Here is a 26,814-nt window from a genome sequence, read left to right as displayed (position 1 = left end):
AATTAGTGAAATAAATCAACTTTTTGAAGATATTCTAATTATATGACCAGCACCTGTATATTGCCATGCAGCTATATATGTTATATAGACGCTTAATATATATATATATATATATATATATATATATATATATATTATGTATTAATGTATTAAAATAATTAATATGTATAATGTATTAAAAGAAACTTGTATAATGTATTAAAAGAAGTAAATTTACAAAGATAAAAAAAATAAATAAAATAAATAAATTATATATATATATATATATATATATATATATATTATTTATTTTATTTATTTATTTATTTATTTTTTTTTATTTTTGTGGACCCTGAAGGTTATGAAATATATCCAAGATACTTATAAAGTTAAAGGAATGTTTATTATTGCACAATAACTCATGAAATAGTTCTGAATTTACCATGGACTGACAGCTCAACCGTACAGTAGAGTTTTATATAAAACATTTTTTTTTTAAGGACTTGAGGCTATTTATTAAGGCTATTTTAAGTTAAATAATTGATACAGATTTTAAAAATGCATTTTAATCCACAAATATATGCTAGCACTCTGGAAGTTTACTAGCAAATGGGTGACAATTACATTTTTTAAAATATTTCATGGAAAACTCTGAAGACATCAGTGATGATCAGTTCTTTTTTTCTCTCTTTTTTTTAAATTCTGAAAACTTGAGGAAAAATATTTAAGTTTGGGATAAAAAGTTGACATTTGATTGTACAGTATATTTTCACTAAAGTCTCTTACCTTATTCAACTGTTTGTTATCCTATTAAATAAATAAAATCCTATTAAACAAACAAATTTCCTTTCACTTTCAGTCTCTTTCATGTTTTCTTCTCACCGGAAATATCATTTGACGGATGTCACTGTCAATGTACTGAAGAGCATAAGATATTTTAACTTCTTTTTATCTTACAGTTACAGTAATGTTGTCGAGACACAGATAAGATAATTATCTAACAATCAGGAACCAACAAAACATTGCATTCATGCAAATCTACTAATATGGATTAAATTGCAATTTATTAATTAATTTCAAACATATTATTACTGAAAGAAAAGTTCTTATGACTTGACATTGGTTTTACATTTGTTTTCATCTTTAAACAGCAATTAAACATGAAATAAAACGTTCTATAATGGCACAATAAGACAAACCTTTTGCAAAAGCATTATTAGAAAGTTATGTTTGGTTAGAATCAATTGATCAAAACGTGAAAGTCACTCAATCAATAATTTCTGAGGAATAATTACTATTTACATGAGTCATTTTTAACCAATTAAAAATGCCAACATGGTTAATCAAACTGCTCACACATTTACAGTATATGCATTCAAAGGTTTTTACAAGCTTTTTTTTTCGATTTTAAAAAGCATTAATGTATGTGATTAATTTGTACAGTCCGTAATGTGTCAAAAAAAAAAGAAAGAAAGACAGATAAACTATCAAATATGTCTTCATAAAAGAATATAAATGAAACATATTCATCGGGTATTATCAGGTATAATGATGAGGGTGAAAATATAATCTGTAATCACTGTAAATCATCCTGTTGGTTCCTTCCATCAAGTCATGCCTCATTCAAAAAAGGTCAAGCTCAAATACACAGATGGAATTTAAAGGAGAAGTCGAATTCCAAAACAAAGATTCACATATAATGTACTCAACTTCTTGTCATCCAAGATGTTCATGTCTGTCTTTCTTCAGTCGTAAAGACTGAAAGTTTTTTGAGGAAAACATTTCAGCATTTTTCTCCGTATAATGGACTGATATGGTGCCCTGATTTTGAACTTCCAAAATGCGCCATCAAAAGATCCTAAATGCAGTTGTAAACGATCCCAGTCGAGGAAGAAGGGTCTTACCTAGCAAAACGTTTGGTTATTTTCTGCCTGGGCTGTTTTTTTCTGGTTCATGACAGTTAGGGTAGGTCGAAAAACATCTTATGTTATCCCTCAACTTCAAAATTGTCATATATCACTGTTTTACCTTTTTTGTTAAGGGTATTTGATCTTCTTTGCATGTCCACTTTGCAAAGACTGGGTCAGTACTTCTGCAGTGATGTAGGAGGATTTTGAAATGATTTTTGAAGTTGAGGGAAAAAATATGATTGGAGTTTTTCGACATTCCCCAACTGTCTTAAACCAGAATACACAGAGTTCATGGAGAGAAAGACAAGACGAGCGCTTGAGATTAAAAAGCATTTAAATTCTATTTTTTTAATGAAAATAACTGATCGTTTTGCTAGATAAGACTCTTCTTCCTTGGCTGGGATCATTTACAACTGCATTTGTGATCGTTTGAAGCTGCATTTAAACTGAATTTTAAAAAGTTCAAAATCGGTGCACCATATCAGTCCATTATATGGAGAAAAATTTATTTTACCACTGAAGAAAGAAAGACATGAACATCTTGGATGACAATACACTATATGTGAATCTTTGTTTTGGAAGTTGACTTCTCCTTTAATGTCACTCATGTCAAAACCCATTTGTATCTTCTGCCATTATGAGATGTTTTCCTCTGTTGGGTTTTTAAAGTCTTTCCTCTCATAGCTCTCATTGTGTTTCCCTTATTCTGCCTTTGACTGTAACATTTGTAATTCCAGGTCTTCTGTAGCAGAACTGCCAGGTTCTTGCTGTACCTGTCCCGCTGTAGCAGGACTGTCTGATCCTTGCTGTCTCGTATTCACTGCAGTAGGACCTATTGGACATGTACGACAAATACATACAGGAAATGTGTAAATGCCAAGCAAAGAATGAAACGGCACAAAGTTTGATACCCACATTGTACTTAAACTTCTTCTCTCCTATCTCCCACTTACCCTCATTCTGTGTCTCTGCTGTTCGTCTGCAGCAGCAGAACAGGTGACTTCGGCAGCAGTCACACTTACCACTTATATAGCAGTCATAAAAACCCACTACGATAATAATCAAGACACTGAAGACAAAGATTGTGCAGTAACCATAAAACTGAAAGAAAAAAATCAAAGTTACATTTTTACTATTAAATACAATTATATATAATTATACTATGTTGCCTGTTATATCTGTCAGATTCTCATTTTTTGGAGATTTATTGTAGGATTAAATATGCAGAGTGACTGTTTACATCCAGGTGTACATAGTACCTGCAAGACAACATAGCTAACAACACTTTGAGAGTGTTTTTGTCTATACACTAGAAATCCATGGGCTCCATTTATTCACAAAATTATTTAAAAGATATATTTTGTGTTCCTCAGAAAGAAAGTCATGCTGCTTTAGAACAACATGAGGGTGAGTCAATGATGATTTTTTTTTTTTTTTTTTGGCTGAACTATGCCTTTAACACAGGTTAAACAAGCATACTGGGAAGAGAATTACTCTTTTCCTTTCAGACATGTAGGTAGGTAGCAAGAAAACTACTTATGCATTATGACATTAAGATAACAGAAAAAGCTCATATAACACATGAAATGTACCTGAGACAAACGAATTTTTTCCATCAAAACTTTTCGGTTGGTTTGAGTATGGTTAGTTGGTTTACACCATTACCTGTTGAGTTCAGCATCAAACACATAAACTCCCTCCCAGTTTGTAAACCCACAAGCAAAGTAATCACCATCAAACAGCAAAATTATGATCCACATTACAGGTGGAATCAGACAAGATGCAAAAGCTTTAGGACAGTTCTGATGAGTATCACCATCTGCTTCTGCAGAAAAAACACTGCATTTATGTTTAAAAGGCCTAAAAACAAGGTACATTAAAGCAAAAATAAAAAGGGCAGGTCCAGTGAAGACAAACAATGTTAGCTGTGCATTCAGATCATTTTTGCATGGGCATGAAAAAAAATTACTTTCCATTAACTCCTCCAATCCAATCAACAAAAGGCTCAACGGGAAAGAGCTAAAAAAAGCAGTTTGTTGTAGAAATTCATGTATTCTCCTTAAAAGTTCTTGTGGCAATGGCATCTTCAGAGAGATGTTCGATGATGCTATTGGCTGCTTCTTCTTATGGTCGGTGAAAATGTCTGGAGTCTGGTTCACAAAATTTAAAAAATGGTTAACAAACAACCTTTAACAAAGAAGAATATTATTTTATTTGTAGTAATTGAAGCAAATTAATGTTCATTTTTGAATACAAAACTGTACCACAAGAATAAGGTGAAGCTAAATGCATGCCTTTAAATTTAAATAATCTAGTTTCTTAATTTTTTCTTAACTTCTTAATTTTCAAATTAAACCTCTAGTTGTGTTCGGGTCAAATTGACCTAGAAAAGATTTTCTTTTCCCCGAAATACTACTTAACGTTATCGCATTGGACTCAAACTGACTGACTTTGTTCACACAGGGTATAAGTACATCTCAGATTTATTTATTTATTTTTTTCGAATTTTCGTAATTTTTTGTGGGTTGCCTACTTTCACATAAATGAGGCCTACGATTAAAGTAGGATGCAAGTAGAAACACAAAACCAGTCCAAAAGAAAACAAGTTGAAAAAAAGATTGAATCCAATATTAATCCAGCATTTAAAAGCAAACTTTTGATTAAACATTCAAGCACATTAGTGTGAAAAACGTGCAAATTTGTAACAAGGACCCTGGGAAGCGTATAAGATCCACGTGCGAGCTTTATTGAACAGATCGTAGTCAAGACAGGCAGGGTCGATATCCAAACAAACAGTGTAGCGTAGGCAAAACAAAAGCGTAATCCACATAAACAGGCAGAGTCCAAAAACCAGAGAGAGCAGTCCGAAAAGTGACGAACAAAGCTATGAAACTTGGCAAAAAACTATGGCAATGAACTTGACAAAACTATGGCAAAAACAAAGTAAAACAATGGCAACAAACAAAACCGAGACAATCAAAACAGGGCAATGAAAACAGGGAAAACGCTTGGTAGAATCCGCTAGAGCAAAACAATACTTCGCGATGTTGGTTTGAAAATGGCCTCCTTTTATGGCCACCAAACAGGAAGTTACCAACGAGGCAGCAGAGGGAGCAGCAGCAGGCAGTCAATGGGTGAGGGCTCCCTCTGCTGGCGAGGCGTTACAGAATCCCCCCCCCCTAGGAGCGACCCCTGGCGCTCAAACAACAACAGTCCAGTAGGGTGGGGGAACAGAGGCAAAACAGAGGGTGGGAAGGAGGGCCAGGTCCATGTTGAAGAATTGGGCCTGGATCGTGGAGCAGGGACAGACAGTGAAACACTGGAGGACCTGGCCCATGGAGCAGTGGCAGACAGTGAAGCACTAGGGGACCTGGGCCATGAAGCTGTGGCAGACAGTGGAACCTTGGAGGACCAGGACCGTGGAGCTGTGGCAGATAGTGGAACACTGGAGGTCCTGGGCTGTGGAGCCATAGCAGACAGTGGAACCTTGGAGGACCTGGGCCGTGGAGCAGTAGCAGACCGTGAAATACTGGAGGGCCTGGGCCATGGAGCAATGGCAGAGCAGGTAGAGCAGGGAGCCATGGTGAGGCAGGCAGCACAGGAAGCCATGGCGAGGCAGGCAGAGCAGGCAGAACAGGGAGCCGTAGTGAGGCAGGCAGAGCAGGCAGAACAGGAAGCCATGGTGAGGTAGGCAGAGCAGGCATAACAGACAGGAGCAGAGATAGCCACAGTGGAACTAGTGACATCCATAGCTGAGCGGTGTGTCCATAGACGATTTCCTTGGCAGTGGCATGACAGGCAGAGAGTTCATAATAGGCCTTCTTGGCTGTGACATGACAGGGAGAGAGTCCATGATAGGCCTTCGTGGCTCTGACATGACAGGCAGAGAGTTCATGAGAGGGCGCCGCCCCCATAGGAGGATCTACAGTGGGTGCTGACACCTCTGGAGGCATAGGCGCAGATTCTGGGGCAGACGTGGCAGTGAGTTCATATATGGACGCCACCTCCTTTGGAGGGTCTACAGCTTGAGCTGACACCTCAGGAGGTATGGGCGCGAACTCGTGGACAAACGAGGCCTCAGGAGCAGACTTATGGATGGACGAGGCCTCTGGAGCACAGTGTGCAGCCCACACACTGAAAATGGCAACGGCCATTACCGGCAGCACAGTGGATAGTGGGATGTCTGTTGGCCTTGAGGGTGTGGATGCTGTGGACTTGTGGCTTGGGAATGCGGGTTCTGCGTGGCTTGGTAGCATGGGCTCTGCGTGGCTTGGGAGCGTGGGCTCTGCGTGGCTTGGGACGTCAGCTGATACGTGACAGACAAGGTTCTAGGGGGTCAGCTGCGACGTGACGAGACTTTGGAAGGTCAGGGGGGACCAGGTGAGGTTCTGGAAGGATGGCCGTGGCTTGGCGAGGCCCTGTACTAGCAGCCATGTCGTGAAGCGGTGCTGTTATGTCTTGACTTGACTCAGGGCAGTCTGCCGTGACTTGACTTGACTCAGGGAGGCCTGCCGTGACTTGACTTGACTCGTGAAGAACAGCGGTGACTTGACTTGGCTTGTGAAGGTCAGCTGTGACTTGACTTGGCTCGTGAAGGTCAGCTGTGGCTTGACTTGGCTCATGAAGGTCAGCGGTGGCTTGACTTGGCTCATGAAGGTCGCCTGTAGCTTGACTTGGCTCATGAAGGTCAGCTGTGGCTTGACTTGGCTCATGAAGGTCAGCGGTGGCTTGACTTGGCTCATGAAGGTCGCCTGTAGCTTGGCTTGGCTCAGGAAGATCAACTGTGGCTTGGCTTGGCTTGTGAAGATCGGTAGTGACTTTGCTTGACTTGAGGGCTACAGCTATAGCTTTACTTGACACAGGAGCAATAGCTGTAACTTGACTGGACTTCGGAAGAGCAGCTCTGACCTGACTTGACATAGGAAACACAGCTTTAACCTGACTTGATGCTGGAACAACAGCTGCAGCCTGACTTGACACTGTAACAGCAGCTGTAGCTTGACTTGACTCTGGAACAACAGCTGTGACCTGACTGGACTTGGAAACTTGACTTGACTCAGGAAACGCAGCTGCAACTTGACTTGACTTGGAAACTTGGCTTGACTCAGGAACAACATGGCTTGATTCAGGAACAACATGGCTTGACTCATGGGGAACAGCTGTGACTTGGCTTGACTCATGGGGAACAGCTGTGACTTGGCTTGACTCATGGGGAACAGCTGTGACTTGGCTTGACTCATGGGGAACAGCTGTGACTTGGCTTGACTCATGGGGAACAGCTGTGACTTGGCTTGACTCATGGGGAACAGCTGTGACTTGGCTTGACTCATGGGGAACAGCTGTGACGTGGCTTGACTCATGGGGAACAGCTGTGACTTGGCTTGACTCATGGGGAACAGCTGTGACTTGGCTTGACTCGTGGGGAACAGCTGTGACTTGGCTTGACTCGTGGGGAACAGCTGTATCTTGGCTTGACTCATGGAGAACAGCAGCTGTGTCTTGGCTTGACTCGTGGGACACAGCTGTGACTTGGCTTGACTCGTGGGGAACAGCTGTATCTTGGCTTGACTCATGGAGAACAGCAGCTGTGTCTTGGCTTGACTCATGGAGAACAACAGCTGTATCTTGGCTTGATTCATGGAGAACAACAGCTGTATCTTGGCTTGACTCATGGAGAACAACAGCTGTATCTTGGCTTGACTCATGGAGAACAGCAGCTGTGTCTTGGCTTGACTCATGGAGAACAGCTGTATCTTGTCTTGGCTCATGGAGAACAGCTGTATCTTGACTTGGCACAGAAAGTGTAGCCCTGACTTGACTTGACCCTGGGGTAGCAGCCGTGACGTGATGGAGCGCCATTTTAGCTGCCCATACAGCTATTAGGGGTGAGTCCAGCACATGGGCCATCATGACCATAGGCGGCGTCCGAGTGCTGACTGCGGGTTCTGGGATGGCAGCCATCTTGTGGCGTGGCTTGGAGACGGCGGCCATCTTGCGAACAGGCTTGGGGATGGCGGCCATCTTGCGAACTGGCTCTGGGGAGGCGGCCATCTTGCGAACTGGCTCTGGTGAGGCGGCCATCTTGTGGACAGGCTCTGGGATGGCGGCCATCTTGTGAACTGGCTCTGGGATGGCGGCCATGACAGGTACAGACTCTGGACGGGCAGGCATGGCGTGAGCAGGCCCTGGAGCGGCAGGCATGGCGGGAGCAGGCCCTGGAGCGGCAGGCATGGCGTGAGCAGACTTTGGCTTGGTGGACGTGACTTGAGCAGGCTTTGGCTTGGTGGACGTGACGTGAGCAGGCTGTGACTTAGCAGACGTGATGTGAGCAGGCTGTGGCTTGGCAGATGTGATGTGAGCAGGCTGTGGCTTGGCAGATTTGGTATGAGAAGGCTCTGACATGATAGTGACAATACCGGACATAACGGTTTGAGTGTGAAAATGTTCTGGTGTAATGGGTGCTGAAGGTTTGCAGGGCTCCTTATCTGCAATCCCCACAGTAAATGATGATCCGGCCAGCAGCAAAGCATAGTCAATGTACTGCTCCAAAGACCAGTGGATTTTACCCCCAGGAAGGCCCGAACGAATGGGGTCATTCAGTCCCATTCTAAAAATGTCTTTGAGCACCACATCATTAAACGGCACCAAATGACACAGTTCGCAAAATTCCACAACAAAGTCCTCAATACATCGGTTACCTTGTCGGAGACAGAAGAGGCGTGATGCTGGGTCCATGGTGATCTGTGTTGAAAGCCGCTGGATCTTTGGGTGGCGAAGTATTCTGTAACAAGGACCCTGGGAAGCGTATAAGATCCACGTGCGAGCTTTATTGAACAGATCGTAGTCAAGACAGGCAGGGTCGATATCCAAACAAACAGTGTAGCGTAGGCAAAACAAAAGCGTAATCCACATAAACAGGCAGAGTCCAAAAACCAGAGAGAGCAGTCCGAAAAGTGACGAACAAAGCTATGAAACTTGGCAAAAAACTATGGCAATGAACTTGACAAAACTATGGCAAAAACAAAGTAAAACAATGGCAACAAACAAAACCGAGACAATCAAAACAGGGCAATGAAAACAGGGAAAACGCTTGGTGGAAAACGCTTGGTGGAAAACGCTTGGTGGAAAACGCTTGGTGGAAAAAGGCTTGGTGGAAAACGCTTGGTGGAAAACGCTTGGTGGAAAACGCTTGGTGGAAAACGCTTGGTGGAAAACGCTTGGTGGAAAACGCTTGGTGGAAAACGCTTGGTGGAAAACGCTTGGTGGAAAACGCTTGGTGGAAAACGCTTGGTGGAAAACGCTTGGTGGAAAACGCTTGGTGGAAAACGCTTGGTGGAAAACGCTTGGTGGAAAACGCTTGGTGGAAAACGCTAGAGCAAAACAATACTTCGCGATGTTGGTTTGAAAATGGCCTCCTTTTATGGCCACCAAACAGGAAGTTACCAACGAGGCAGCAGAGGGAGCAGCAGCAGGCAGTCAATGGGTGAGGGCTCCCTCTGCTGGTGAGGCGTTACAAAATTTGTATAATTTTTTTTTTTAAATTTGTAAAATTATTCATAAAAATGATTTTTCACTCAAAAAACGAGGTACCTTCTCTCAGAAAAATGAGGCCTACGATTAATCGGATTCAAATAGAAACACAAAAATAGTCCTGAATGAAAGAAAACAAGTTGACAAAAAGAATGAATCTAATCTTTAGTGATAATATAGCATATTTCAGATTTATAAGCAATTGTTTGGAGTCTGGTCATTTTTGACCAGGAACACCACAAGTGTGACAGGAATCCGAACACAACTAGAGGGTTAAGCAAATGCAAATTAAGCAAACTGCATTAAGGGGTGAATTCAGGTTAACTTTTTGATATTAAGATTGAAACTGTCAAAAATGTGTCAGTTTAACTGAATTCACACTAAATATTGTAGCATTTACAACAAAATCTAAAGCATTCATTATAAATAGAATAAAGTCAATTGATTAAATATCTTCCTTAAATATTCATAGGTTCATGAGGATTCCTAAACATTTGTACTCTTTAAGTTGTTTATAAGGCGATGATTTATGTTTTGTATTCTGTCAATATACACTCTAAAAATCCAATGTTGGGTCAAATATGGACTAACCCAACTGTTGGGTTAAAAATTTAATTGAAAAATTCAACCCAACAGTTGGGTTAGTCCATATTTGACCCAACGTTGGGTTAAAACAACACAGCATTTTAAAACCAGTGTGTGTTTCAATATTAGTAATGTGTAATCAGTATGTGCGAGAACCACACTTAATAATACATCTTATGTACCCTACATCTGCATCAGACAGCATCGTATACTCTACAGACTCTATCACAAGAATCGTTAGTGCCTTACCTTGCAGCACAGCAGTAACACAAACAGCCAAGAACCTCCTTAATCGCAGCAGAGAGACTCATCCACCTAAAGAAGTTTATGTACTGAAGGATCAATGTTAACCTTACTGTAAATGGTTCTATATTTTAATATCTAAGCAGCTCCTTTGTGTTAGATGAAATCTTTGGAAGTTTATCTCATCTGTAATTTATCCCCATAATCTACCCCAGTGGCTGTCCGTGGCCTGGGGAATGAATGAGCAGACACAGAGAGTTAGTGCACTACCAAAGCATTCTCAACTTTATGCAGGAAGATAGGCCATATTTATACAAACAACTTCAGCCCATATGTGTCTGACATCCAATCAAAGTATTCAGGAGTTAAATGTTGCCTTATATGTGTAGGAAAGAAATATAATTGTTGATTATAAGGTGTGATTTGCGTATACATTTGTCTAGCTTTTTAGGGGTGATTTCAGTTCCTCACCAGAAAGAGCATCAGCAATGTGTGTATGTGTAAAAGAGGAAGCACAGTGGTGGCCAAAATTTTCACCAGCTAAAAAATGTTTTTAAATTGCACTAGGTGCACTTGTGCATAGTTTTTCAGGTAGCTTTGCAGGTAGGTCTCTTGAAACATCTTGGAGATGTTACCACAGTTCTTCTATCTCAGTTTTTTCTGTTTCTTCATGTCATTCCAGACAGACTGGATGATGATGATGAGATCAGATCTCTGTGCGGAGCACTGGCTGTTGTCAGACTCCTTGTGCAAACAAAAAAAATCTCACTGGATTATTACAATTAGTGGCAAAATGAATGTTTGAAAATGTAAACTACATGATATTTCCATCTGACACACTACAGCAAAAGATAGAAGTGACTGACTTAAAACCGTTCTTTAACTGATGTAAATACTAGTGTTCTAATAATTTTGGCCACCATTGTACATCTGTTATAAAATGTGACCCTGGACCACAAAACCAGTCTTAAGTCACTGGGCTTATTTGTAGCAAATAAGGAATTAGGAAATTAAGTAAAGATCATGTTCCATGAGGATATTTTGTAACATTCCTACTATAAATGTATGAAACTTTTGATTAGTCACATACATTGTTAAGAACATTATTTAAAGAACTTTAAAGGCAACTTTCTCAATATATATATATTTTTTTTGCACCCTCAGATTCCTGATTTTTAAATGGTTGTATCTCCAAATATTGTCCTATCCTAACAAACCAAACATCAATGGAAAGCTTTTTTTATTCAGCTTTCATATGATGTATAAATCCCATTGTTTTTTTTGTTTGTTTGTTTTTTTTAAATACCCTTATGACTGGTTTTGTTATCCAGGGTCACATATGTTTGAGAGGATAACATAGATAACATATAGTTAGTGTCAATATTGCCCAAGTATAAAGGCTTAATATAATGCAAATGTATAGCTTTATTTAGTTTTTATACCCCTTCTCATTTCCTCTTTATCAGAACCCCAGAACATCCTGTCAGCTTAAAATACCCAGCAGCCCTCACATAACAAGCTCTCTTTCTCCTGTATCATTAGTTTGACACACACACCTCTAATGCACTCTTTAAACAAGGTTTCCAAAAGTTGGTTTTAATCTAAAGAGCCTTTTTACACTATAAAGAACCTTTTTTTCAATGGAAAGTGTCCATGAATTTTAAAGGTCATATATTGTACACCTTTCTGGAGGTTTATTTTAGCTGTTGATGTCCTTGTGAGTGTAAGCAGGCAGGACTCGTAGGAAGTGTGTAAGATCCAAGTGTAGGCTTTATTCAAACAGATCGTGGTCAATACAGGCAGGGTCGATATCCAAACAGACAGTGGGTGAGGGCTCCCTCTGCTGGCGTGGCGTTACAGAACCCCCCCCCCTCCTTAGGAGCGACCCCTGGCACTCAAACAACAACAACAGTCCAGGAGGGTGGGGGAACAGAGGCAAAACAGGGGGTGGGACGGAGGGCCAGGTCCATGTAGAGGAGGTGGGCCTGGATCGTGGAGCAGGGACAGACAGTGAAGCACTGGAGGACCTGGACCATGGAGCTGTGGCAGACAGTGGAACCTCGGAGGACCTGGGCCGTGGAGCTGTGACAGACAGTGGAAACTTGGAGGACCTGGGCCGTGGAGCAATGGTAGACAGTGTGACCTTCGAGGACCTGGGCCATGGAGCAGTAGAAGACCGTGAAACACTGGACGGCCTGGGCCGTGGAGCAATGGTAGACAGTGGAACCTTGGAGGGCCTGGTCTGTGGAGCAATGGCAGAGTAGGAAGCCATGGCGAGGCAGGCAGAACAAGAAGCCATGGCAATGTAGGCAGGGCAGGCAGAGAAGACCGGTGCAGTGAAATCCACAGTGAAACTAGTGACATCCATAGCAGAGCGATGTGTTCACGGACAATTTCCTTGGCCGTGGCATGACAGGAAGAGAGTTCATAATAGGCCTTCTTGGCTGTGACATGACAGGCAGAGGGTTCATGATAGGCCTGCTCGGTTGTGAGCTGAGACGTGAGGTGGCTTAGGAAGGTCAGAGGAGACCTGGTGAGGTTCTGGTAGGACAGCCGTTTCTTGACTTGATTCATGGAGGTCTGCCGTGGCTTGACTTAACTCAGGGAGGTCTGCCGTGGCTTGACTTGACTCAGGGAGGTCTGCCGTGGCTTGACTTGACTCAGGGAAACCTGCCGTGACTTGACTTGACTCAGGGAGGCCTGCTGTGACCTGACTTGACTCGTGAAGAACAGCTGTGACTTGCCTTGGCTCAGGGAGATCAGCTGTGGCTTGACTTGGTTCATGAAGGTCAACTGTGGCTTGACTTGGCTCATGAAGGTCAGCTGTGGCTTGACTTGGCTCAGGAATAACAGCAGCAACTTGACTTGGCTCATGAAGATCTGCTGCAACTTGGCTTGGTTCATGGAAATCAGCTGTGGTTTGACATAACATAGACAACCTAGCTGTAACGTGACTTGACTCAGGAACAACAGCTGTAACGTTGCTTGACTCGTAGGAAACAGCTGTGACTTGGCTTGACTCGTGGGGAACAGCTGTGACTTGGCTTGACTTGTGGGGAACAGCTGTGACTTGGCTTGCCATGTGGGGCACAGCTGTGACTTGGCTTGACTCGTGAAGAACAGCTGTATCTTGGCTTGGCTCATGGAGGACAACAGCTGTATCTTGGCTTGATTCATGGAGAACAACAGCTGTGTCTTGGCTTGACTCATGGAGAACAACAGCTGTATCTTGGCTTGATTCATGGAGAACAACAGCTGTGTCTTGGCTTGACTCATGGAGAACAGCTATATCTTGGCTTGGCTCATGGAGAACGACTGTATCTTGGCTTGAATCATGGAGAACAGCTGTAACTCGACGTGGCTCAGGAAACACAGTTGTCACTTGATTTGGCACTGAACGTGCAGCCCTGACTTGACTTGACACCGGAGGATCAGGCATCACTCGATTAGCTTTGGGTGCGGCTGATATGTGATGAGATTTGGATGAGATAATTCTGACTTGATGAGGCTCAGACAGGGCAGCCATTTTGTGAACAGGCTTGGTGATGGTGGCCATCTTGTGAACAGGCTTGGGGATGGTGGCCATCTTGCGAACAGGCTTGGGGATGGTGGCCATCTTGTGGACTGGCTCTGAGATGGCGGCCATCTTGTGGACTCGCTCTGGGATGGCGGCCATCTTCTGGACTGGCTCTGAGATGGCGGCCATCTTGTGGACTGGCTTGGAGATAGCATCCATCTTGTGAGCTGGTTGTAGGAGGGCGGCCATGACAGGTGCAGACTCCGGACAGTCAGGCATGGCGTGAGCAGGCCCTGGAGCGGCAGGCTTGGCGTGAGTGGGCTGTGGCTTGGCAGACGTGACGTGAGCAGGCTGTGGCTTGGCAGACGTGACGTGAGCAGGCTGTGGCATGGCAGACGTGACGTGAGCAGGCTTTGGCTTGGTGGACGTGACGTGAGCGGGCTTTGGCTTGGCAGACTTGGTAGGGGAAGGCTCTGGCATGATCGTGTACATTTGGGTGTGGCTGGAACAGGAGGATGGTAGGGTTTATCGTTGGCGATCCCTACAGTATATGCTGATCCAGCCAGCAACAGAGCGTAGTCAAGTGCCAAAAACCATCTCAATATGTTTTTACAGCTCCTCTCTTAGAAGCTCTGTCAAGTACAGGTTGATTTTTGATTTTTTAATATTCATGAACCTTTCTTTTGTTTGGTCTGTTGATTTTTGAGTGGCGTACGGCCAGGAGAACCACAGGTAAATAGAGTCATGTATGCTGTAGCCTGCTGTGGCTTGGTGATACTCAACAGGATGTTTCAGAATGGTAATTATTTATTTTATTTTCAAACACCGAATGCAGTAAGCTACGTGACTATTACTTTGTAAAGCCCCTTTTACACTCCACATTGATTCCAAAAAATTGCCGGAAAGTTGCCAGAGTGCCTTCTGTGTGAATGCAAATACGTCCCGAGATTGATTCCTGGAACCATCCCGGATTGGAAACCAGCAATATTGCTGGGGTCAGTCCCAGAACGAGCACTCTGTGAACAAAAGCCAGAACCAATGCCATAAAGGCTGTGTTGTAGTAATGATGCACGTTATTGTGCGACGGAAAAATATGTGCAAACTGGAATGAAGCAGTGATCAGGGAGTTCCTCACCATGTTGAAGCGCAGATCGTTTGCCAGTTTAGTAGGGTGGGATGGTGGTTGGTGCTCAGGGTAGTTCAGACGTCAAATCTTTACGGAAGTCACAGCGGCTTGTAAAAAAGGCACAGCTACTTTATGCAGGCTGTGTGCATTTTATTGTGGATTGACTGTTTTGAAACTTATATGGTAGTTACATAGCCCCTAGACCTCCGTTATCATGAAAAAAGCCAGGAAATTTCAGTTCTGACAATATGGGACCGTTAACATTTCTTCATGGTACCATCAATGTCAATAAACAGCCATTATTTTTAAGAGTGTGTTTCATCCATAGCCATCCCATTTTCCACAGTTGTTCGACAAACATCTGTAAGGATCCATCTACTGGCCCAAACGCGGAGTCCAGTTGTCTGGTTGAAGGTTTAATGCATGTTCGGTCTTTTTACAGCGCTTCTGCAAAGTCCACTTAGTTTATCAAGGTTTACTTTCAATTTTAATCTAGCTCCATGTTTAATCTGACTCCAATTTCATACGATCGTAAATTTAGGTGGGTTCTCTAATTTAAACTAATCACAAATACAGACTATGTCTTAATTTGGATATTTGATTATTCTGGAGCGGACTACACTTTAATCTACTAGAAATAATGATTTCAGGAGAGATCCAACTGAATCAAATATAACAATTTATTTGTCAGGTAAAAATGTATCATGCCAATTACATAGTTTAACAATGAGAATCCAATTTAGAATTAAATTCAGTTCCAATTAAAATAAATACATAACATCAATTACGCAAAGACAAATCTAAGAGTGAGAGATGCATACCTGACCGCATAGAGATACACAGCAGCATGTGAGAGATTTGGAGGCAAAACTCCAGAGACTCTCACACACAGTGTGGGGTTCTTCTGAATACAGAATCCCAAAGTAATGTTTTGTCACTTCGCTTATATACCCAGACCAAAACAAACAAATCTTCCAATCAGTTGTAAAAACATAAAAGACCTTTTGGTTTGTCAGGAGATCTCATGACCCAGGGTCACACCTGGCTGGAGATTCTCACCCGACCCCAAGGGGAAAACACACCCCTCAGCAGCAAAACACAATTCTACAAAAGTGTTTAGTCTTCCTCATAATATAAGTGACTTCTGTGAAAGAAGTCACTTATATTACCAATCGCACTAAGACATTTAGAATGATACCAAACATGAAAGGGAAAACTTCAACATATTCACAAAATGTAACACATGTAGTATATGGACATTCTTAGTGACTTTCAGTGGAACCTTTTGGGGGAAAAGTGTGAGATGCAGGGAGGGGAGAGGAGAGGGAGGAAGGAGGTTGTAAATGAGCAATAGGGGTGGTGTTGTTTGCCCTCTTTGAAGATCTCTTCTCCAGATTAGTTTTATTGTTTTGTTGCATGGCATCTGTTTTTGTCGGGGTTCCTGGACTTTGAATTCATGAGGAAATAATTTCACATCTTACACATCTCATTGGGTATCATCTGAGAACCAAAAAAGTACTAATAGATCCTATTGGTTAAGTAACTGTATTGTATAATACATTGTGCCAACCTATGCAAATAAGGTGCTTTTTACAATATTACAATATATTTTACAAAATTGTTTTGTATTGAGCATTTTCCAGCTTCTGCCTTTTCTCTGTATGATTTTTCTCAAAATTCTTTTCAGCATATGATAAAGGGGTCATCGGATGCTAAGTTCACTTTTTCATGTTGTTTGAACATTAATGTGTGTTGGCAGTGAATGTACAAATCTATCCTATAATGATAAAAATCCATGCAGTGGTTTAATTAATCTGTAAAAATAATATTCCCTTTTTCAAATCAAGCCATTCTCAGATGCCTGTTGTTGTGGTGTCACACCCACAGAGGCTGCTCCCACGATAGTTGATTGACATGAGCGTCTTACCTCAGATTAGTTGTAACAGTCCAACCTCCATTTTTTGATGCCGGAGCAGGGATGTAAGTTAGACAAGAATAGATCGATTGAGGTGTTGTGTTGCTGGATGTCTTAATGAACATAGTGGTCGTCATTTACTCCTGACATCTGAGCTGCTAAAAATGCAGTGAATTACGTTTGTTTGTGAAGGGAATGCACCTCCCGATCTACATATATCCGTCTATGTTCGCGCAAATCATTCGTGATCCAGCTTCACTTACAGCAGAAGTGAGTATAAGGTTTTTTTTTTTTTTTTTTTTATGAATCTTTACGATCGCCTTTCCCAATAATGTGCTAGTTAGCAAGTTTAGCGGACAAACGTGGCTAAACAATGTGGCTAAATTCTAAAGTAAACAGGCTCGTCACTCCACAGAGAGAAGAGCGGGGCAGGGCGAGCAGAGCTCATTTGCATTTAAAGCAGCCTCGACCAGAATGGGATGATTTTTGCAGAGCTGATTTTGGCAAGATAAAGGGTGTTGTTTTACACAACCTTTGAGAATTTTTAACCAAAGTATATTATAGACTTTTCATTAAGACCCTAAAGAATCATATCAACTTGTGGAAAATGGGCATCCGATAACCCCTTTAATGGACAGTCTTTGGCATTTTGCAGCTTCTCATTTATTGAGAAGTCACTCAGTAATTCTTCTCAGCATTCAGATCAGCATGTCTGACATGCTGCAAGATCACCGTTGACTGGATAGAGAGCCTCTCTACTTCCCATTCTTGCTTTCAGTTTTACTCATCTACACCATCAGGCATGAATTCAAACTTTTAATCAAGCTAGGATGGAATGAATTGGTCACATTTCTGCAACATCTTGGAAATCTATGGAAATGTTTGGAAATATCTGCAAATATTCTATTGCTTTAAACAAATCTCAAATGACTTTAAATTTGCTTTAGTGTAGGGTTTATCTTTACACTGTGTTAAACATGTTATATCATGGTGTAATTGTTTGTTAATTTAACAAACCCTAAATTAAAAAGTATCATTTTAACATTTTTAGATATTTTACACCACTTAAAAAAAAAGGAAAAACTATTGCAGATAAATGCAGGGCTGGGTGAGTAAATTAGTAACTTTTATTATAATATATTATTTTACTATATAAGCTATCTCTTTAAACACCAAATGGAACAACCACGTGAAATATGAAAGAAATAAAAATAGCTGCTATTCTTGGACTTGTTTGATAATGTATAAGTTACACAGTGGGTTTCATTCATGAAATGCAAACATAAACAATGAAAACAATTTAATTCAGTTAAAAATAATACTTCTTAAAACTCACAAACTTTCTATTCTTATGGCCTGTAGTTTGAATAGTTTGAAATCATGAGATGCTCTGTAAATGTGAAAATATGCAATTATTAGAGATTATTACAGTGCTTTATTAGGTATAATCAATGCCAGTCAATGCCATGATCTCAGTAATTATAAAGCTTATAGTCTTGAAGTGGTTTTGTTTGTGAGTTTCCAATATATAGTTGAAAACCGTCTTAAATGTAAATATTTTTTGTCTATTCTGTCCAATGAGTAAATAATATCAGTACTGGTGTAAAAGTTCAATAACCTTTTTTGTAGTTAGAAGACTTTAAGCTTAAAGAATATATAGTCAGTCATAATAGTTTAAGACAAACCTTTTATGGAAGTATAATTAGAAAGTTATGTTTGGTTATGTAGATTTAATCAATCAATCAATCAATCAATCAATCAAATAATATTTTTTTATTAGAATACTATTTACATGAGCAAATTTTAGCCAATAAAAAATACTGGCACATTTATTTGCATTTTAAGCCAGTGAAGCAAGGGTACAAATTATTTTACAAGATGATCATGTAAATTAAACACAGAAAATCCCACTTATAATACACCCATTAGGAAAAACAATAACAAAAAAAAAATAATAATAATAAAATAAAATAAAAAAACTATTTTCCTGCTATATTGATTTGTAGTTTAAACACATTTGTGACATGCTGATGCATTTAAAGTGAGATTTTATTTTTTAAAAATGTGTTATTATTACTAAAGTATAATCAGTGTCATGAAAAATGGATTGTAATAACTCCATTCTACATATAGCATAATAATTTCCACCAGCAAGCATAATGAAAACTTATTTCTAATGAAAATCAGTGAAACCAAAAGTTTATGCTATGAAGCTTAAATGTGTGTCCTTTTTTATTTCTTTTTAACTTCTGAACATGAAGGGCAGATATTATGGCACTGATATGATAATCAGCCTACAGAAAAGGAGGACAGAGGAGGACGGCTGTCTTCATGGAGGAGGACAGCTCACTGAGGAGGATGGAGGAAGACAGGATTTGCAATAACTGCTTGTCCCTCACTTTGTGTCCTCGTTGGTTTGCAGCAGGATAACAGTTGATTTGGGCAGTAATCATCACACTTTCTACTAATACAGCAGTCGTAAATGCTCACAAAGGCAACTGTCAATGCACTGAAGACAGAGATCAAGACATAACCTGCATACTGGGAAAATGAAAAATTGATTAATTAATAAATAAACAAATTAAATAAATAATATCAGTCCACCATGACTAGTAATGCCAATATGTGAGATCATCACACATAAAAGTGTGGACACCACTGCACTAAAGTTGCATTCAGAATGTTTTCATTTCCATTTAATTTAATTACCGCCTATTAACAGTTGATAAGAGACAGTAGTTGTTAAGTTAAAGTACTCTCAGAAAAATAGGTACAGTTCTGTCGCTGTGGCGGTACCCTAAGGTACAAAAGAGAACTGTACCTTTTTTCTGACAGTCTAGGATTAAGGGATCTAAAATATGGTCATGCAGAATATGTGCTTTATAAGTAACAGGGCTGCTGCTGGCCAAATGGGTGCCCTAAGCAGAACTGTATTTTTGTGCTCCCTCTCTATGGAAGTAAAAAAAAAAAATACACCTACTATACGGGGTCAAAATATAACTTAAAATAAAATATGAAAGTAAATAAATAAATTGTAATTACATTGTATTATTTATAAATTACAGTTGTAGCTATAGAGATTTACCTATTGCTGATTTTAATACAGTTGTCTGATTGATTTTATTGTCTCAAACATTCAGAAATCCCACAAAGTAAGCAGATTTAGTACGATAAAACCATGCATAATATAGGAAAGGTTTGTCATGTCCACTTGTATATATATTTTTATTTATTTATTTATTTATTTATTTATTTTTATTGAAGAAGAAGAAATTATAGAGGCTGTATAGCATTTCAATTGCAAGAATAGTGCACACTTGAATTGAATTAAATGTTTGGTCAATATTAAACAAGAATTTGATCACCCTGTAAGTTTGCAGGCATTTGTAAGAAAATATACATAAGTTGTTTATTTTGTATTAGCCTATGTATTTGTTACGGTGTTGCTGGTGCTGGATGTAAGACAGGATACAACGTACGACACAAATCTTATTTTAATCACTTCCAAGAGGAACTGGCAGGAACACAGAGCGATAATCCACACACGTAGAACCACAAATCAACAATAAAGACCGACAAGGGGAGTGAGGCACAAAGAACACTATATACACAGAAACAGGGGAGTGGCTACAAACGAGATAACAAGGGGAAGTCCAAATACGGGTAAGACTAAACCAAAAACACTAAACCAAGAGGGGGAGAAAACGGAACAAACCAAAAGAACAAGAAACACTGGGGGAAAAACACTAGGAGACATGTAACATTACCCCCCCCCTCCCGGTAGGTGCGTCCCGCACCGTAACAATACAACTGGGGAGGGAGGGCGGGCGCCCTGGAGGCTGATACGGGACAGGAACATAGTAGCTAGGGAAAGCCTCCAGGGCGGATCAGGGAGCCATGGCGGATCAGGGAGTTCAGGAGGCCATGGCTGGACAGTTCAGGAGGCCAGGGTGGATCAGGGAGTTCAGGAGGCCATGGCCGGACAGACAGTTCAGGGGGCCATGGCGGGTCTGGGGGCTCAGGAGGCCATGGCCGGGTAAACAGTTCAGGTGGCCATGGCGGGTCTGGGGGCTCAGGAGGCCATGGCCGGGTAAACAGTTCAGGTGGCCATGGCGGGTCTGGGGGCTCAGGAGGCCATGGCCGGGTAAACAGTCCAGGAGGCCATGGCTGAACAGGGGAGTAGCCCCCCCCCAAAATTTTCTTGGGGGAATTTACAGTACTGCCAGCCCTAGGGAGCGCTGGATGAGGTGCTGGCTGAGGTGCTGGCTGCCAACTCAGGAGGGCTAGGGACAGAGCTCCGGCTCTGGAGCTGGGCACAGAGCTGGGCCTCTGGCTCTGGAGGGCGAGCTGGGCAGAGCTCCGGCTCTGGAGGGCGAGCTGGGCAGAGCTCTGGCTCTGGAGGGCGAGCTGGGCAGAGCTCCGGCTCTGGAGGGCGAGCTGGACTTTGTCTTGGCTTATGAGAAGCACCAGGAACTTGACTTGACTCAGGAGATGTAGCCGTGACGTGACTTGACTCAGCCATGACGTGACTTGACTCAGCCGTGACGTGACTTGACTCAGGAACCACAGCGGTTATGAGACTTGACTCAGGAATGCCCGCAACAACTTGGCTTGACTCATGGGGAACCGCTGTGACTTTACTTGATTCAGGAACGACAGCTTTGGCTTGACTTGATTCAGCCGCTTGACTTGACTCAGCCGCTTGACTTGACTCAGTAGCTGCAGCTGCAACTTGACGTGACTCAGAAACTTGACTTAACTCAGGAACCGCAGCTGTAACTTGACTGGACTCAGAAACTTGACTTGCCTCGGGAAACGCAGCTGCAATTTGACTTGATTCAGTAGCTGCAACTTGACTTGACTCGGGGAACACAGCTACAACTTGACTTGACTCAGGAACTATAGCCGTGGCTTGACTTGGCTCAGGAAGGTTGGGTGGAACCAGCGGAGGCTCAGGAAGGCTGGGCGGAACCAGCGGAGGCTCAGGAAGGCTGGACGGAACCAGCGGAGGCTCAGGAAGGCTGGGCGGAACCAGCGGAGGCTCAGGAAGGCTGGGCGGAACCAGCGGAGGCTCAGGAGAATCAGGGGAGATAATAGACAGGCTCTGGCGTGGTGGCTGCCATCTTGCGTGCAGGCTCTGGCGTGGTGGCGGCCTGAGGGACAGGGCTCTGGGCGGTGGCCGGCGGATTAGAGCGTGGGGATGAGGCCGGCCGCATCGGGCTGAGGACAGCGGTGGAGCTCTGGAGGATGACTGGGGATTTGGGACTGGGCTGACGGTTCGAGCCGTTGACACAGTATGTGGAGGTTCTCGGCTTAGGGCAGGCGGGCGCGTTGCACTGTGTCTGGGAGGAGACCGGAAGATGAGACCTAATCGGACTCTGAACTTCTTCTACTTCAAAATCAGATCCGTTTAAATAGAGAATCAGATTGATTAGCTCGATCAAGGGGAAACTACAAGTGGGAAGATCGCAGCGTATTGTCTCATCATCCAGCCCCAAAACAAACACAGCGCCGAGAGAAGCTTCGTGCCAGCCTACCTGGTGGGAGAGCTCGATGAATTCTTCCACATACCGTTCCAACTCATGACCGCCCTGCCGCAGTCTCCTCAAAGCTACCTCAGCCTGACTCATCTTCTGTTTATTTGGTCGGTCTTTTCTGTTACGTGGTTGCTGGTGCTGGATGGAAGACAGGATACAACGTACGACACAAATCTTATTTTAATCACTTCCAAGAGGAACTGGCAGGAACACAGAGCGATAATCCACACACGTAGAACCACAAATCAACAATAAAGACCGACAAGGGGAGTGAGGCACAAAGAACACTATATACACAGAAACAGGGGAGTGGCTACAAACAAGATAACAAGGGGAAGTCCAAATACGGGTAAGACTAAACCAAAAACACTAAACCAAGAGGGGGAGAAAACGGAACAAACCAAAAGAACAAGAAACACTGGGGGAAAAACACTAGGAGACATGTAACAGTATTATTCAAGGAAACCATATTATTATTATTATTATTATTATTATTATTATTAATTAATTAATTAACCAATCATTGTTGCCTCATTGTTTTTATATAATCCATTTTAAGATATGGAAACTAGAATAGTAAGACAGGTGAGTTGGTGGTGGTAAAATTGTTACAGCACAAAAAGGATTAGGATTATGAACATACCTGAAAGTGAAATACGGGCTTCATTCATGGGATTTTTTTTCTTTTCTTTTTCTTGGCACCAGACTGCTTATTATGATCATTTGCATTCAGCCGCAAACATTAGGTGAGGGTAGGCGCGGACACGAATGCGGAATAGCGCATGACGTGTACTTATAGCCAATTGCTATTCACCGTAACAGGCTCCGTTTAGGCTCTAAGGAGCTTTGAAATGTTGTGTGTTATATGGACATGCATGCGGTCAAGACCTGCCTGAAACTACTTTAGCCATGTGTTTTCCTGGAAATAATTGCACACCTTAGAACTTCTTCAGCCAGTTAGATTCAAGAATTCAACAGCCCTGTAGTATAAATACTAATAACAGCCAATATGCTCATCCTTTCCTGTTCTGACAGATAGAATTATTAAAAAAGCTCATAGAGTATATAATATTTACCTGCGACTGATAAATATATTTGCGAGTCAAATCTCGTAGCTCCGTTACATTCTGCATCTTGTCAGTAGGGTTACACCAGAACTTGTTGAGATCCTGATCAAACACATAACCTCCCTTCCAGTCTGTCATGCTGCAAGCAACATATACACCATCAAGTAACAAGATGAAGATCCACATGACAGGAGGAATCAGACAAAATGCAAAAGCTTTAGGACAGATCTGTGGAGTTTTATGACTGCCCTCCTGAGCATTATGTGCTGAGTTCTGCTGAGCATCATTATTGGCTTCTCCATAACAACTGAGTCTATGTTTAAAAGGCCGAAAAACAAGATACATCAAAGCAAAAACAAAAAGAGCAGGTCCAATGAAGATAGATGCTGTTAGCAGTCCATTCAGTTCAACTCTGCATGGACATGAAAAAAATTCTACTTCAATCAGCTTCTCCAATCCAATTAACAAAAGACTCAATGGAAAAGTAGCAGTTCCTTTCACAAACTGATACACTCCCTGTAAAACTTCTTTCTTTGCTTTGCGTTCAGACACCCTTCAAAACAAAAATTTTAAAAATACAAAAAATCACATCATCCAATATAGTCTTTTAGTCTCTAATCAATATGAAGATACTTTTAATTAAACTTTTAAAGTTTATATAAACACTAATTAAAAAAAGAGAAACTTACATCACTATTTTGAAGTACTTGTACAGGTGATAATGGAGTTGTGTGCCAGTGTGTATTGTTTTTTCTTTTCCTCACTTTTATCCCATTTCAGTTTTAGGTGTGACTACTTGCCATTGGTCGGCTCTATTTATTCAAATAGTGTTTCCTAACAGACAAAACATAAAGCAGATAGTTAAGGGTGATATGTGGCAACAACAGGTTTCACATTTTCATCCAAACAAATGAGGCTGTGGCTGACAGGCACCCTTTGTATCCTAAAATTTCCATAATTTGATATTTCCTTCTTTGTACTGATATAATAGCAATAAATTGGGGTATAACTATAAGGGAATTACTTGATAAACAAAAACACATGTGCACAATTTTAACTGTTGTACATGGTTTGTATTAGTGTTACAACTGTTAAGGGTTAATTTGCCAAGGCAGCCGACTACGCCTTCACCTCACTGATCTTCTAAACCACCACGTCAGCAGAGGTGCCAAAAAGCCTGGAAGGTGACAGCAGAGCATCAAGAAGAAAGACTTTCACATACAGAACCTTTGTTTACAAGATTTTTGGGAACTGTATGTGGTAAACTAGAGTTTTTGCTACAGAATGACAAGTTTCGGGTTTGATGAAGGCCCGTCTTCCAAAAAACAAAATGTGTTGTGATTGGTTAGCTGTCCCAGTGTAGTTTAGACTCATCCCCCACCTCGTCTCTACCTACCTCCCAATCATTCAAATTCCCAGGGGCGGGATTTATTTTAATGATATTCTAATTGTGACATTAAAACATCCAGAAAACAAACGCTGTAGTTCAAAGGAGTCATTTGTTGTAGTTCTTGAAAAGGGATTTTTAAAAAAACAAAAAACTTAAATAAAACTAGTCTTGTAGTACCTGAGACCGGTCTTAAGAACATTTTTTGAAGGTCTTGGTCTTGTCTCTGTCTTGATCTCATTTGTACTCGGTCTTGTCTTGGTCTGGGATTAAGAGGACTCTTGGATTTTATTTCAAGACTGGTCTGCAATGAAAACAGTTCCAAACAAACCTACATATTTTATGCGTTTTCAAACAACACACAGTGGTGCTTTATTACTGAATGAATCAGCTGCTTTGAACAAATCATTTGAATAAATAATTCTCTCACTCACTTGTGGTGATTTGCCACCGCCTAGCCTACTGGAGGTTTTGGTTTCATAATTAAAAGCATAATTTTTTCCCCCATCATACTTCTATTACAATATATAAAAACAAAGCATTCAAAACATTCTCAAACAGTCTCAACAATCTTTATACAGTTGTAATCGTATCAGTTCAGATAAAACTTCTTTGCCACCTATACACTTCTAAGATGAATTTTGTTGTTAGTGATTTAATTTGATTGGTGGCAGCTCTATAAAGTGTCTTAATATTCAGATTTATATACCTGGACCCCAGGTATAATAATATTCAAATGGATTAAATACCTGACATTTCTCAGACAGTAAATGTGGATCTACCAGATGAATTTAAAAATTGGTGGTTTGGTCTTGGTCTAAAGAAACACTACTACAACACTAAATAAAACATTTAAAAATTGCTGAAGCTGATGTAGATGGTCTACCAGTGTAACGTGGGAAGGAGAGACGAGCGGATCCAAATGCAAACTTTTATTGGAGGGACGAGATGAAGACATAGTGAAAACAGGCAGGGTCGAAACAATAGCAAACAGGTATGTTGGGGCGAGGCACAAGAATGGTCCATGAAGCAGGTGTGGGTCGATCAGCGGCGAACATAATCCATAGAGCGAAGCGGAGGGGTAATCCATACAACAAGCGAGAAGTCCAAGAGGCAGGCAACGAGGCAGACGAAATTAGATGGCCAGGCGAGAAAGCTAAACTAAGAGAACTTAGGAACTAGGAAACTCAGGAACTAGGAAACTAGGGCACGACTATGTAAAGCTGCTAGCACTAGGAGAGCGCTAAACACAACGAACACAGTTCTCCACTTTACAACTCCACAATACTCGGTAAGATACAGGGGGAAAGTCCGGGGCTTAAATAGTGCTTCTGATTGGCCACAGGTGTTGACGCAATCAGCACAATGGGTGATGGGAGAAGTAGTCCGGGGTGCAGTGCAACAGTCTGTGTGAAGTGGAAGAGCGAGAGCGACGTCTGGTGGTGAGCAGACCGAAGGTCATCGACCAGATTCATGCAACCAGGTTATTCCTCTAAATTCCCAATGCTATTTTTATGGCACACACACAATGTGACATCATGCAGAAAGAACCATCCAAGAGAGAACAGACATAAGTACATCAGACATAAGCAGTGGCAATCCATAACCCAGTTATTGGAAATGGTGAAAACAGAATTCTAATCTCTCTGACTGTCACAAATCTGGTTCTGATTCTCAGTCCGCTCGCCACCAGAGGTTACCTTGCCATTCCACAGACTTTTGCGCTACACCCCGTTGCACTCCACCTCACTCACCACATTCACAGCTGCAGCCAATCATAAACAGTATAAATATGAGGGCCTCGTCCCTTGGATTACATTTGCTGCGAATTGACCCTCGCCTGTTTAATGGACTACTCTTGTGTCTTGTCCTCACATACATTGTCCTCGCATTTGGATTCGACCGCTTCCCGTCTCACTTGCTCTGTTACACTGACGTGTCTTCGTTTACATTTTCTTTGACCTCTTGCCATACTTTTTTCCTTTCACAATCCTTTTAATCCTCTTCTTCTTCATTTC

The 26,814-nt window shown here is 41.6% G+C and overlaps 1 protein-coding gene and 1 long non-coding RNA gene across 3 annotated transcripts; both read right to left on the bottom strand.

The window, feature by feature from the left end:
- Nucleotides 1-2,341: 2,341 nt before the first annotated feature.
- Nucleotides 2,342-10,533, bottom strand: LOC127153830 (uncharacterized). Of its 2 annotated transcripts, XR_007825343.1 has the most exons (4): nt 10,254-10,533; nt 3,482-4,039; nt 2,843-2,990; nt 2,342-2,721 (listed from the first exon to the last, which is right to left on the bottom strand). It is a non-coding gene; the product is annotated as an uncharacterized LOC127153830 (long non-coding RNA). The 2 variants fall into 2 exon arrangements; XR_007825342.1 differs by having other exon boundaries at nt 2,843-4,039.
- Nucleotides 10,534-18,717: 8,184 nt separating this feature from the next.
- LOC127153849 (calcium homeostasis modulator protein 6-like) lies at nt 18,718-24,135 on the bottom strand. The gene is made up of 3 exons (XM_051095119.1): nt 24,099-24,135; nt 23,419-23,962; nt 18,718-19,346 (listed from the first exon to the last, which is right to left on the bottom strand). Coding segments are annotated over exons 1-3 (741 nt in total). The 5' UTR covers nt 24,101-24,135; the 3' UTR covers nt 18,718-19,151.
- Nucleotides 24,136-26,814: the final 2,679 nt, after the last annotated feature.

Source organism: Labeo rohita, chromosome 22, assembly GCF_022985175.1.
Source record: "Labeo rohita strain BAU-BD-2019 chromosome 22, IGBB_LRoh.1.0, whole genome shotgun sequence".
Lineage (NCBI taxonomy): Eukaryota > Metazoa > Chordata > Actinopteri > Cypriniformes > Cyprinidae > Labeo > Labeo rohita.
The sequence above is the reverse complement of the archived record's forward strand: the minus strand, read 5'-3'. Positions and strand labels throughout refer to the sequence as shown.

Coding starts and splice junctions, on each gene's coding strand:
- LOC127153849 (XM_051095119.1), bottom strand. Junction 19,347..23,418: donor AATATATTTATCAGTCGCAG/GTAAATATTATA, acceptor TCATTTTCCCAG/TATGCAGGTTATGTCTTGAT.